Source organism: Trachurus japonicus, chromosome 14 (assembly GCF_045865225.1).
Source record: "Trachurus japonicus isolate A0001 chromosome 14, Traja_1.0".
In the NCBI taxonomy this organism is placed as follows: Eukaryota; Metazoa; Chordata; class Actinopteri; order Carangiformes; family Carangidae; genus Trachurus; species Trachurus japonicus.
In genome coordinates this window covers 32,276,944-32,290,832 of record NC_140920.1, presented here as the reverse complement: position 1 = coordinate 32,290,832, position 13,889 = coordinate 32,276,944, and the positions used below count along the sequence as shown (strand labels likewise).

Sequence of the window (13,889 nt, the reverse complement as noted above, 5' to 3'; positions counted from 1 at the left end):
CACCACATTCAAGCTAGACAAATTCTGATGATTATTTCCAACACTGGAAATATGTCATGAACAAGATTATTGGATGTCCACCTAGTGTCATGAAGTGGGCGGGAAAATTGAGCTAAGATATAGTATGTGAGGGCAGGTGACATTTGCAGAACAGTTCTGCTCACATGAAATTAGTCATGGCCTCTAACCTGATAACTGTCAGTGCAGGGAATGTGTATGTGAATAATTTTCCGGTTTGCAAGCAAATCTAACAGGTATCTGTACTCTAGTGCTGACCTGTATTCACTGTTTTAGGAATCCAAACTACACAAAAACTGATACACTGTTGTGCTTTAATTACACCAATAGGCTCATATTTATTTTTGGTCTGAAATGTTTTATAAAATGTCATATGCAAACCAATCTCAGGGTCTCAACATCACCCATAGCAACATGTCTGGTCAACAGTATCTGGGGTTATTGGAAAGAGTCTTGTTTACCATTCTGACTGGTTTGCCATGCTGTGTCTTTCTCTCCATTAACTGCATTATGCTTTTCACCCTGAGGAGTAAACTGGTGTTTAGAGAGACTTCACGTTACATTCTTCTGTATAATCTCCTTTTTGCAGACACAGCTCTGTTGGCACTTAGCCAGGTACTATATATCATTTCTGCTTGTATAGTACTACTAACATATCCTGTGTGTTGTGTTCTTGTTATGTTCACCAAGCTAACAAATGACATTTCTCCTCTCACACTAGTGGTGATGTCACTGGAGAGGTGTGTAGCTGTGTGCTACCCATTAAGGCATGCTACTGTCATCACTATCAAAAACACTGCTTTAGCTATAATTGTGGTTTGGACCATTAGTTTATTAAATGTCCTTACTCGAGTTGTTTTATTGTCAATTTTCCAATTTAAAGACCTGGAAAACCTGCAGATGATTGATATTTGTTCAGACATACTCCTGCTGGATGAGCCAATAACTTATCATTATGACCAGGTTTACACCTATTTTGTGTTTTTATTTGCTGCTGTGGCAATAATTTCCTCATATATTGGTGTGATGATAGCAGCCAGGTCAGCCTCTACAGACAAAGATTCATCGCAAAAGGCTCGTGACACACTGCTCCTGCATCTAGCACAGCTGGGCCTCAGTCTCTTCTCAACTATGCATTCTGCTATTGTTCATTTCCTCTCAACAATACTCCATAATGCAACTATTACACGTATCAAGAGTGTTGTTTATGTGTTCATCTATGTCCTCCCCAGATGTCTGACTTCTCTCATCTATGGGATCAGAGATCAGACCATCAGGCCCATTCTCTTTTACCATCTGTGCTGTCGACTGACACTAAGTCATGTTAGTAAAGGCTGAGGTCTCGCCTCAGATGATTATTTAATGATTTAAGCACTGTTTTTTAAGTGACTACAATGACTTGGAACTTAAATATGTGTTAATTTGAAAAGACAGACACAAAAAAATTAGTGCAATTAAAGGTGGATTGAACCAATTATTGATCATTATGACAAAGTCTACACTCACTGTTGGCTTGTATCTGCCACTGTGGCAATCACTTCCTCCTATTTAAGTGTGATGATAGCAGCCAAGTTGATCTCAGCTGACAGTGCTTCAGCTTATAAGGCTTGTAAATCCTTGCTGTTGCATCTGGTGCAGCTGGGCCTCAGTCGCCTCAAAAAAAATCTATATTTTCTGTTTTTATTTCTATATTATTGTTACTATTATTTTATTTTTTCCCATGTTTTCTGATATCTAGTGCTTTTGTACATTAAATTGTAATATTAATGTTATTATAAGGTGGAGGCTTCAAATAAACCCACCATGTTTGTTTGGTTTTTTTTGCCTCTCCCTGCACTGTTTCATTATTACCTATCATGTTTTATGTGTATTCTTTCAAATTGTGCAAAAAATAAAGAATTAAAGAACTAAATATGCACACAGCTATTGAGCAGTTCCTCTCTACAACCCCTCGAAGGTTAGCAATTGTTTATCCATATCCTTCCATCTACTGTATAGGATCAAAGATCAGACCATCAGGCCATTCTCTTGTACAATCTATGATAATCTGGTCAATCTCAGTCATAAGGTTAAAGTTAAGGTTACTTCATTGGTCTCCACCAGGGAGGAATTTGGCCTGAAGATAGGGCCAAATTTCTCATGTCATGTTAGTAAAGGCTGAAGTCTGATCTCAGATTACTGTTTAAATAATAAGGAAATAATGAATCTGAAACTGAATAATGATTAAAGCATTCTTTTTTAAAAGATTATATTGACTAAATTGAAGTAAAATATGTGTAAATGTAAAGATGTACAGCCCGTACTTGAGTGCACATTATATTTATTTTTAACATAATCACAGTCACTGTCAATCACATCCATCATTTTGAAAGACTGTAATGAAATTCAATGAGGCTTTACAAAACTGCAATTTCTGTAGCATCATGCTCACGTAGGCATACATATAGACCCCCACAGACAAATCAGATTTTCAAGATGAATCAAAAATATGAGAACTTTATTTGAACAAGAGGTGGCATGTTTTGGTGATGGAGAACGGGGGAGGTGGTGGGTTGGAGGTTAGGGTGGAAGGGGGTGGTGGTGGTGGGTTGACACAGGAGGTAACGAAGGAGTTGGAGCAGGAGATGGTGGGTTATTAAAGCCAACGGGGGAGGAGAGAGGGGTATTGGGGGGGGGGGTGCTGGTTTATTCAAAATGTAGTGCTGCACCAGCATCCCAGTGCTCAGGTGACCTCACACCTCTCCGGTATTGCCACCGCAGCTGCTTCAGCCTCTCCTCCAGTCTCCTCCACTGTTGGGGTGCAGGGTCCCCGCGCTCGGCCAAGCCACACCTGCTCTCCACCAACCGCTGCTCATCTTTGAGCCGGCGTATGAACACCCAGAGTGACAGATGGCGCCGTTTCACTCCTGCATTCCATCTGTGATGGAAAGCTGAAATAATCATACGTAGATGTATAAGAAGAAGGGGTCCGCCCTCTATTCAGACATTCCGCTATTCCGACATGTCTCTATTTAGACATCCCGCTATTACGACATCCCTCTATCTAGACATGCCACTATTCCGACACTTTTTGGTATCGCTAGTCCGACACGTGATCTTTTTTTGTTTGTTACACAGCTGCGATACCCAAGCGCGTCTCTCTCTCTTTTTTTCTTTTCAGCATGCCTATCACTGGTTTGATGAGGGAGTGATGTTCTTAATCTCAACAACTAAACTATCAAGTCGCAAACAAAACTGACACACATGATAAACAAACAGAACTATGCTTCAGTTTGTTTGTCAAGTTAACCTGTGAGACCTTCAGCACCACGGACAGCGCCGCTGATGAGCCGCGGAGAAGCTGCAACTGTGAGCGTCTGGGCTCTGGGCTTAGGGCCTCATTTATCAAAACTGTAAGTAAGCAGTCTAAAACTGCTGCTACTAAATGTTTTGCTTAGGACTACAGCGAAAAGACACCCAAAATATTTACACCTTTTTCAGATCTATCAAAATGTGCGTGCACAACTCTCCGCAATTTCTCTTTGATAAATCAAACTGGATCCAAGAACGGTGCGCACTTGAACACACCGCATATTCCGCCCCCGGAATGCCTAGACACAACCAAATATGGTCAGCACGTGCATATTAATTAGCCATGTGCGCTCTGTGGAGCGGCTACAAAGTGACAACAAAGACAACGGGCGGGGGAAAGAAAGCGAGACACATGGCATCGGGCAATAAATCAGTCAGAAAAATGATCTTGCATTTTAATAAGCTACAATAAAAACAAAAACCTCCCAAATCTCAACAAAAGGGAGCAGAAAGAAGAATAATCGTATGTAATCTGCCCGTTTATCCCAGAAATTTTTTTTTCCCCCTTTACCTATGTTAAAACAATGTAAGGATTTCCAGGATAGTTACCATTACTTTGAACGCCTTTCCACTACACAGTTACAGCTCTACTGGACTCGGTTTAGGTCATTTTCCAGCTGAGTCCTTCACAGTTCCTCCTCAGGGCCGCGTTGTCTCACTCTTTATTCTCTCGTCAGCTCCAAACACACGTGCACCTCATTAACTCAGGTTGACAGAATAATAACAGTCTCAGTAGCTGCAGATCAGTGGCTGCTGCTGTGTGTTTTTAAACTTGGCGGGTTTGTTTTTTCTTCTCTCTTATAGGCCTATGTATTTGTGTATGAGAAACAGTGTCTCAGATGAAAAGAAAAAAAAAAATCATAACGACAAGTCTGACTATAACGTAATCAATCAATGTCGGAAAAGCGGAATGTTTGAAAAATAGTAAAGTGCTGCTACTCCGACAATGAAAAAAAAAATGTCGTAATAGTGGGACGCTTGAAAAATAATGTTAATGCAGCTATTCCGACAATTAGAAGTCAATGTCGAAATAGCGGCATGTCGGAATAGCAGCATGTAACCGTATAAGAACTACATGCAACTTACATGGCACATAGCCCATTGACATTACTTAATACATTGCTCTGTGATATAAAGTTTTTTCATTTGGGGAGTCAATGAGCAAGAAATCACACAACAGATGAAGCACTGAAGGAAGTTTGACATTGCTTGGGAGTTATAAAAAAACAAATTAAGATTTTCCAACAGAAGTCTCTCCAAGTCCAGGAGTTGGTGGAGGATGTGTTTGCCAAGCGTTCAGCCACATGTCCTCTGTTATCACGATGTTCGAACCCTTTTTCCCATCGTTGTTTCACATAGGGCCGGATTTACTAAAGGTTTGCGTGTATTAAAACGTGTGCAAACGTGATTGCAAACGCAAACACACGTGGAACCTGATCTACTAACCGGACGCACCGAGGACTGCGTCTCTCAAGGGCGCATGACGTCTGTCCGACTACCCATTTCTCCGACCACCCATTTCTCCGACTCCGACCATACATTTCTTTATTTTTGCGTCATCAGTCCGACCTCCCACTTCTCCGACTTAAGTAGCCCTAACCCTTAACCTTACCCTAAACCTAACCTCAACACTGTAGAATGGGTAGTCGGAGAAATGAGCCGTCGGACTTGTGGGCAGTCGGACTGACGTATGCTCCCCGTCTCTCAAATGGGCAAAATAGCACGTGCGATCCATTTAGCGTGTTTGCCTTGATGAAAATGTAAATATGGGCGTTTCAGCCAGAACGTGCAAAATACTGGGAGGAGTAGATGCAAATCGATTTATTTAGCACACGCAATGTGATTTACCAAACCAGGAAGAAATTGCGGTGGCTGTTTTTGCGTCTTTATTTACCACGTCTGAAAACCATGTACTAACTGATACAACTTTGTCAAAACTTCTGCGTTTATTGGTTTGATACCTGTCAGAGACCCATGATCTTACATCTCTGCATTTCCTCATGTCTGGGTAATTCTGTAACAGTTTTTCAGCCGTGTTAAAAGTCTTTTACGCGCCGTTACGCACGGTGCACGTCTGTCCTGCAGTGCTCTCCTCTCCTCTCCTCTCCAGTACCTGGCTGCTCAGCTCCGTCTCTCAGTCGCCCGTCACCCGTCTTTGATCCCTCTGGTCAGTGGTCAGAGCGTTTAGATCCGTGTGTCCAACCTGAGCTCTCTATTAATCCACTGGATCATGGGCGGCACACACACACACACACACATATTATAGGTGTGTGATTGTCGCTGCAGCTGCTGCATGTTCGTCACTATATGACGAGTTGGGCCCTGTAGCGATTTGTGTTTATTTATCTAAACAGAGCGCGAGAGAGATGAACACACATGCTGTCATTGTATGCATCGGATCAAATGTCATTCTGTCCCTTCGTCCATCCAGCTCTCTGTCCATTCTTTCCATGGCGGAAACGATTACCACGCGCAAAGCCCTCATTTACATATTGTGGTTTGCATGTGTTTTCATTTAGCGGGTTACTCTTAGTAGATTGCGTGCACTAACCAAACACGCAATATTTTAGCGGGTGCAAACAATTTAGCGCCCGCTATCTGGGACCTTAGTAAATCCGGCCCATAGTCTTCTAGAATCTTACCGCCCCTCTCATCCGGAAGCGCAGCTTATTTGAGTTGAAAGTCCATTAAATATTAAAGAAATCTATGTAAAATTACACACAAAAACGAAATTTACATTTGATGTGATCTAAATTGTTGGATCACTAAATTGTTGTTTCATACATCCTAATGGTGCAGCTCGGACACATCCTCAGTGTTGAACCCAGGGTCATAGGGTGTTTCGGGTCTCAGATCATCAGACACCCTCTCCTGGGCGACCCAACCGGGGGTGATCAGTCCCCGACTTGTGTCCGAGCAGCGCTACACCATGGATCTGCCCTTTTGATCCACAGCCACCTTGAGGCTTTTTCCGTGGCCTCGCTGATGGTACCGGTGGCTTTCCTTTCCTGCAATCCTCTGATCCCAAGGAGCCTGAGTGCTTGGTGCAGAGATTACCCTGGGAAACCCCTACAGCCCACCTCAAAAGGCTTGCAACGGGCCTTCCAGCCATTCGTCCTGCAGGCTTCCAGCAGCTCCAGGTATTTGGCCTTCTTGCGCTCATAGGCCTCGCTCATCGGGTCTTCCCAGGGGACTATAATTTCCAGCAGCACAACTTGCTTTGTGGAGTCAGATGTTAAAACCAGGTCTGGCCGGAGTGATGTCTTTGCAATGTGCTCTGGAAACTTAAGCTTCCTCCCCAGATCCACCTTCAGTTGCCAGTCATGAGCTGAGGCTAGCAGCCTGGTTGAGGCCTTTCACTCTGCTTGAGGTTTCTCTCCTGTACTGATGAAATGGATATTGTGCTTTGCTGGACACTGATGTTTGCTCTGCTGGATTCCTGTGCTGATGGTGTCCGCCATTGCCCTCAGAACCTGGTCATGGCGCCAGTTGTACCTCCCCTCTCCCAGGGCCTTGGGGCAACAGCTCAGGTCGTGCTCCAGGGTGCCTATTGCTGGACACAATGGGCATGCAGGTGTTTCTACTGTGCCCCAACAGTGCATGTTGGACGGGCTTAGGAGTACATCATACACCGACTGGATCAAAAACTTAAGTCTAGCTGGTTCTGACTTACACAGTTTTGTCCACATGATCTTTTGGGTAGATGCATGGTCCCATCTCGTCCAAGCACCTTGCTAGCACATGGCCACTGTCCTGGTGCGGCGTTCCTCTTCCATGTCTGCATGGATCTCTTCCTGCACCAGCTGCCGTCTCTCCCTTCCCTGGGCTCTGTGGTTTTGTGTGGCTACCAAGATCCGCTCGCCCCACTGCCACAGTGCCTACCAGGACACCATGCCACAGTCTTGCTTCTGCCTGTGCGATTGCCTCCTTTATTTTTTTTTAACAGTAATTTAACAGTAAATTGTTGCAATTGTAAACCCAATATCTAGACACAGAGTAAACCTCAAGCTGTTGCTCAACATCTGAGAAAAAAAATATTGAACCCTAATTAGGGGTGGAGCCTAACGGTATTCAGAAAGACTAAAATAATAATACAAATACCAAAATCAAAAATCATCATATCAATAAGCTGCGTTCCCTCATGTGACTGCAGTGAATATTTAATAAATAGGGTGACCAAACATCCTCTTTTGCCCGGACATGTCCACTTTTCAAGGCATCCGGGGGGGTTTATGAATTCATGAATATGTCCAGTTTTCATTGTTTTTCCCAGGGCTGTGGACCCTGACAGCCAAGTTTACCTGTGATCTACCTGTTGACCCTTAGAAAAGCCGAGCAAAAAGACAGTAAAGAGGCAGTGTTTGTGTGTGTGTGTGTGTGTGTGTGTGTGTGTGTGTGTGTGTGTGTGTGTGTGTGGGCGTGTGGTTGTGCATGTGTTTGTCAGAACCAACAGTAAAATACCTCCCCACACACACTCTTTGAGAGCAGACAGGAAAGACAGTAGAGAGGCAGGTGTGAGTGAGAGAGACAGAGACAACCTTTTTTTGAAGTAACGATAGTTCATCTGTTTATATTCTGTCTGTTCAGCATCCTCCAACAAGGACGGGTGGTGGTGGGGTTCACAATGTTGGTAGTGGTATTTATTAGTTGTTGGTTAAAGGGTGGATGATCATCCAAGAGGTAATAGAGTTAGTAGTTCATTTTCGTTTCAGTGGTGTTCCTTGTTACATGTTTTTCGGAATCCAAACTACAATACACTGCTTTAATTACACCAATAAGCTCATATTTATTTTTTGTCTGAAATATTTTCTAAAATGTCATATGCAGACCAATCTCAGGGTCTCAACATCAGCTATAGCAACATGTCTGGTCAACAGTATCAAGGGTTACTGGAAACAGTTTTGTTTTCCACAATGATTGGAATGCCATGCTGTGTCTTTCTCTTCATTAACAGCATTATGCTTTTCACCCTGAGGAGTAAACTGGTGTTTAGAGAGACCTCACGTTACATTCTTCTGTATAATCTCCTTTTTGCAGACACTGCTCTGTTGGCACTTAGCCAGGTACTGTATATAATTGCTGCTTGTAGAATACTATTAACATATCCTGTGTGTTGTGTTCTTGTTATGTTCTCCAAGATAACAAATGAAATCTCTCCCCTCACACTAGTGGTGATGTCACTGGAGAGGTGTGTAGCTGTGTGCTACCCACTAAGGCATGCTGCCATCATCACTATCAAAAACACTGCTTTAGCTGTAATTGTGGTTTGGACCATTAGTTTACTAAATAACCTTACTAGAGTTGTTTTATTGTCAACTTTCCAATTTAAAGACCTGGAAAACCTGCAGATGACTGATGTTTGCTCAGACATACCCCTGCTGGATGAGCCAATAACTTATCATTATGACCAGGTTTACACTTATTTTGTGTTTTCATTTGCTACTGTGGCAATAATTTCCTCATATATTGGTGTGATGATAACAGCCAGGTCAGCCTCTACAGACAAAGATTCATCTCAAAAGGCTCGTAACACACTGCTCCTGCATCTAGCACAGCTGGGCCTCAGTCTCTTCTCAACTATGCATTCTGCTATTGTTCAATTCCTCTCAACAGCCCTGGATAGGGTAACTATCTCACGTATCAAGCGTGTTGCTTATGTGTTCATCTATATCCTCCCCAGATGTCTGACTTCTCTCATCTATGGGATCAGAGATCAGACCATCAGGCCCATTCTCTTGTACCATCTGTGCTGTCGACTGACAATTAAGTCATGTTAGTAAAGGCTGAGGTCTTGCCTCAGATCATGGTTTGATGATTTAAGCAGTTTTTAGGAGACTACAATGACTTGGAACTTAAATATGTGTTAATTTGAAAAGACACGGTAGACTATGAAAAAAAAATTAGTACAATCAAAAGTGGATTGAAGCAATTATTGATAATTGTGTGTTAATTTGAAAAGACACAGTAGACTATGAAAAAACGAGAGCAATCAAAGGTGGATTGAACCAATTAGGTATCAATTATTGACAAATTCTACACTTACTGTTGGCTTGTATCTGCCACTGTGGCAATCACTTCCTCCTAGAGTTAGGAGATGTGTGATGATAGCAGCCAAGTTGATCTGAGCCGACAGTGCTTCAGCTTATAAGGCTTGTATAATCTTGCTGTTGCATCTGGTGCAGCTGGGCCTCAGTCTCCTCTCAAAAATTCTGTGTTTTCTGTTTTTATTTTTTATATAATGGTTGTTAGACACTATCATTTTAATTATTTTTTTATGTTTTCTGATAACTTGTGCTTTCGTACATGAAATTGTAATATTCATATTATTATAAGGTGGAGGCTTCAAATAAACCCACTGTGGTTTTTTTTTGCCTCTCCCTGCACTGTTTCATTATTACCTATCATGTTTTATGTATTCTTTCAAATTGTGTAAAAAATAATGAACTAAATATGCGCACAGTTATTGAGCAGTTCCTCTCAACAACCGAAGGTTAGTGATTGTTGATCTATATCCTGCCTGGGTGTCTGAAATCTCTCATCTACTGTATGGGATCAAAGATCAGACCATCAGGCCCATTCTCTTGTACAATCTATGCTGTCATCTGGCACTCAGTCATAAGGTTAAGGTTAAGGTTACTTTATTTGTCTCCACGAGGGAGAAATTTGGCCCGAAGATAGGGCCAAATATCGGTCCAGCAGTGCAGCTCGGTGGAAAAGGTGCCACTAATGCCGCGTTCTAGTTACCTCGGAAGTCGGAGCTGGGAATTACGTCACACCCGAGTTGATGGTATTCCAGTAAACAAGTTGGAAAACATGGACGCCTCCTGTTGTTGTTGTTGTTAAAGGGACAACGAGGAGTTTTGGAAAAGCGAAGCGTTTTCACACTACATTTATGAGCCTCCGCACGCACCGTACATTTCTTTGACCGGCGCAAGACGGACTCATGTTTTCATTCATCAATAATTAAAGTCAGAGGTTCAAAGAGGTTCACATACCGTCGTAGTTCCGACCATAAACGGCGATTCTGCGGCGTTATTCTCATAATTCGCCACGAAGGAAACGCTGGTCTAGCCTCGTAAACCAGCCTCTCGCGGAAGTGCATTTCATTTCATTCCGAGGGAGAGTCTGGCCTCATCCCCATTCTAAGTGTTTGGACTGAAACCCTCAGAAGGCCGAGCCAATCAGCGTCGCCCGCTGTGATTGATACAGCACGTTGGCCAATCAGGGACCGACTGGTGCAAATCCCTGTCACTACACCAACTTGCTGATTGGCTGAATGGGGTTGTCTGTCAACGCTACTACCAAAGATATTAAACCGTCTTTGCTACTACTCCCGCCCTGCTGCTGCCCACCCCAAACGCTTAGAGAGGGGATGAGGCCAGACTCTCCCGAGAAATGAAATGAAATGCATTTCCGCGAGAGGCTGGTTTACGAGGCTAACGCTGGTCAGCTCGACCAGCATTTCCGCCACCACTAATAATAACAAAATAAAGATAGAGACAGAACGATATATTTATCGAAAATGGGCCCATTAACAAGTGTGGGTAGCGGAGATTCATCCACATTAACGTGAGACTTTTTTATTACCGAATAGAAACTCCTCGTTGTCCCTTTAACTGTTGTTAGCAATACCAGTTGAAAACAACGCATAGAACGGTATTTAAACCATACTGTACCATGTCCACAGATAAGACGTTGGACAGTACTACATGTACCACTAATTTAATTTCACAAAAACAAAACAGACGTGCTAATAAATAATAGATTACGAGAGCTTTCACTACTGTTGATGTACGGCACAGCCATTCTGGATGACGTTTTCATGACGTCGTCAAGTCGGGGTTGGTGAGGTTCGTCCCACTTTCCGAGTCCCATTTCCGACTTCAGGGTGCGTTCCAGGTGAAAATTCCGAGTGGGAACTCAGACAGTCTGACTTCCCAGTACAACTGGAACGCACCTTAAGTAAGCTATCTAGTATCAAGGAAATGTTTGTGTTGCCTGGCAACAGCCTTGTCTCCCTTTCAGTTGCAGAACTATTTGTGTTGGCGGAGCCAAATAAATGATTAAATAAACAAACAAATCATAGTCTCTTGTAGCTTATTACTGTTAACTAATAAAATGTGCTCGTTGCACTGTTGTATAAAAGCAATATCACACAGGAGGTCATGCTGTTGTACTGTATATCATCACAGTGTGATTATCTGCGGCACTCGGCCTGCAGCCTCTCGTGTGATATTGCTTAAAGCAGAAGTAAGCGGAATGTTTGTGTTAATATAAGTCTTAAATAGTTATATCTTCCGACAGCAATCACTTATATAGAGTGTTTGGTCTGAAACACAGGTCTGTCAGTCACTCTGCTCTGCTGTAAGCCGAGGAGAAAACTTTCCTTATATCCTACAACCTTTATCCAATGAGGAGAGAGAACGGCATAAAGGGGCGGTCCTCTCTGTGTGTGCAGCCAAGGGATGTGCGTGCATGTGGTGACGTAGGGACGAGGGCGGGGACTGCTAACTCCATCCACTGACAGACCGGATCGCTTACTTCTGCTTTAAATTAATGGTGTGTGTGTGTGTGTGTGTGTGTGTGTGTGTGTGTGTGTGTGTGTGTGTGTGTGTGCGTGCGCGTGTGGGTCAGAACCAACAGTAAAATACCCCCCACACACACACTCTTTGAGAGCAGACAGGAAAGACAGTAGAGAGGCAGGTGTGAGTGAGTGAGAGAGCGACAACCTTTTTTGATAGTTCATCTGTTTATATTCTGTCTGTTCAGCGTCCTCCAACAAGGACGGGTGGTGGTGGGGTTCACAATGTTCATAGTGGTTTTTATTAATTGTTGGTTTAAGGGTGAATGATCATCCAAGAGGTAATGGCTGTTAGTAGTTCATTTATGTTCCTTGTTACATGTTTATGTCATGAAGTGGTGAGATACAGTATAGTATGTGAGGACAGGTAAGATTTGCAGAACAGTTCTGCTCACATGAAATTAGTCATGGCCTCTAACCTGATAATTGTCAGCACAGGGAATGTGTATGTGAATAATTTTCCAGTTTGCAAACGAATCTAACAGGTATCTGTACTCTAGTGCTGACCTGTATTCACTGTTTTAGGGGTCCAAACTACACAAAAATTGATACACTGTTGTGCTTTAATTACACCAATAGGCTCATATTTATTTTTGGTCTGAAATGTTTTATAAAATGTCATATGCAAACCAATCTCAGGGTCTCAACATCAGCCATAGCAACATGTCTGGTCAACAGTATGTGGGGTTACTGGAAAGAGTCTTGTTTGCCATTCTGGTTGGAATGCCATGCTGTGTCTTTCTCTTCATTAACAGCATTATGCTTTTCACCCTGAGGAGTAAACTGGTGTTTAGAGAGACCTCACGTTACATTCTTCTGTATAATCTCGTTTTTGCAGACACAGCTCTGTTGGCACTTAGCCAGGTACTGTATATATTTGCTGCTTGTATAGTACTACTAACATATCCTGTGTGTTGTGTTCTTGTTATGTTCTCCAAGCTAACGAATGACATCTCACCCCTCACACTAGTGGTGATGTCACTGGAGAGGTGTGTAGCTGTGTGCTACCCACTAAGGCATGCTGCCATCATCACTATCAAAAACACTGCTTTAGCTATAATTGTGGTTTGGACCATTAGTTTATTAAATATCCTTACTCGAGTTGTTTTATTGTCAATTTTCCAATTTAAAGACCTGGAAAACCTGCAGATGACCGATATTTGCTCACACATACCCCTGCTTGATGAGCCAATAACTTATCATTATGACCAGGTTTTCACCTATTTTGTGTTTTTATTTGCTGCTGTGGCAATAATTTCCTCATATATTGGTGTGATGATAGCAGCCAGGTCAGCCTCTATAGACAAAGATTCATCACAAAAGGCTCGTAACACACTGCTCCTGCATCTAGCACAGCTGGGCCTCAGTCTCTTCTCAACTATGCATTCTGCTATTGTTCATTACCTCTCAACAATACTCCATAATGCAACTATTACACGTATCAAGAGTGTTGTTTATGTGCTCATCTATATCCTCCCCAGATGTCTGACTTCTCTCATCTATGGGATCAGAGATCAGACCATCAGGCCCATTCTCTTGTACCATCTGTGCTGTCGACTGACAATAAGTCATGTTAGAAAAGGCTGAGGTCTCGCCTCAGAGCATGGTTTGATGATTTAAGCACTCTTTTGAGACTACAATGACTTGGAACTTAAATATGTGTTAATTTGAAAAGAAACAGTACACTATGAAAAAAATGAGTGCAATCAAAGGTGGATTGAACCAATTACAGCCCATTCTCTTGTACAATCTATGCTGTCATCTGGCACTCAGTCAGAAGGTTAAAGTTAAGGTTACTTTATTGGTCTCCGCCAAGGAGAAATTTGGCCCAAAGACAGGGCCAAATTTCCCATGTCATGTTAGTAAAGGCTGAGCTCTGATCTCAGATTACTGTAATAGATAGGAAATAAAGAATCTGAAACTGAATAATGATTAAAGC

The 13,889-nt window shown here is 42.6% G+C and overlaps 3 protein-coding genes across 3 annotated transcripts; all 3 read left to right on the top strand.

The window, feature by feature from the left end:
* Positions 1-277: 277 nt before the first annotated feature.
* LOC146975122 (odorant receptor 131-2-like) lies at positions 278-1,356 on the top strand. The gene has a single exon (XM_085796942.1). The coding sequence runs from the start codon at positions 373-375 to the stop codon at positions 1,354-1,356; it is 984 nt and encodes a 327-aa protein (XP_085653068.1). The 5' UTR covers positions 278-372.
* Positions 1,357-8,183: 6,827 nt separating this feature from the next.
* On the top strand, positions 8,184-9,146 carry LOC146975121 (odorant receptor 131-2-like). The gene has a single exon (XM_085798901.1). It carries the CDS (start codon positions 8,184-8,186, stop codon positions 9,144-9,146), a length of 963 nt encoding a protein of 320 aa, XP_085655027.1.
* A 3,396-nt stretch (positions 9,147-12,542) lies between these two features.
* LOC146975120 (odorant receptor 131-2-like) lies at positions 12,543-13,537 on the top strand. Its single transcript, XM_085796941.1, has one exon. The coding sequence runs from the start codon at positions 12,554-12,556 to the stop codon at positions 13,535-13,537; it is 984 nt and encodes a 327-aa protein (XP_085653067.1). The 5' UTR covers positions 12,543-12,553.
* The last annotated feature ends 352 nt before the right edge of the window (positions 13,538-13,889 follow it).

Excerpts from the sequence above, each read along its gene's own strand:
- LOC146975122 (XM_085796942.1), top strand. The coding sequence starts at position 373 with ATGTTTTATAAAATGTCATATGCAAACCAATCTCAGGGTCTCAACATC.
- LOC146975121 (XM_085798901.1), top strand. The coding sequence starts at position 8,184 with ATGTCATATGCAGACCAATCTCAGGGTCTCAACATCAGCTATAGCAAC.
- LOC146975120 (XM_085796941.1), top strand. The coding sequence starts at position 12,554 with ATGTTTTATAAAATGTCATATGCAAACCAATCTCAGGGTCTCAACATC.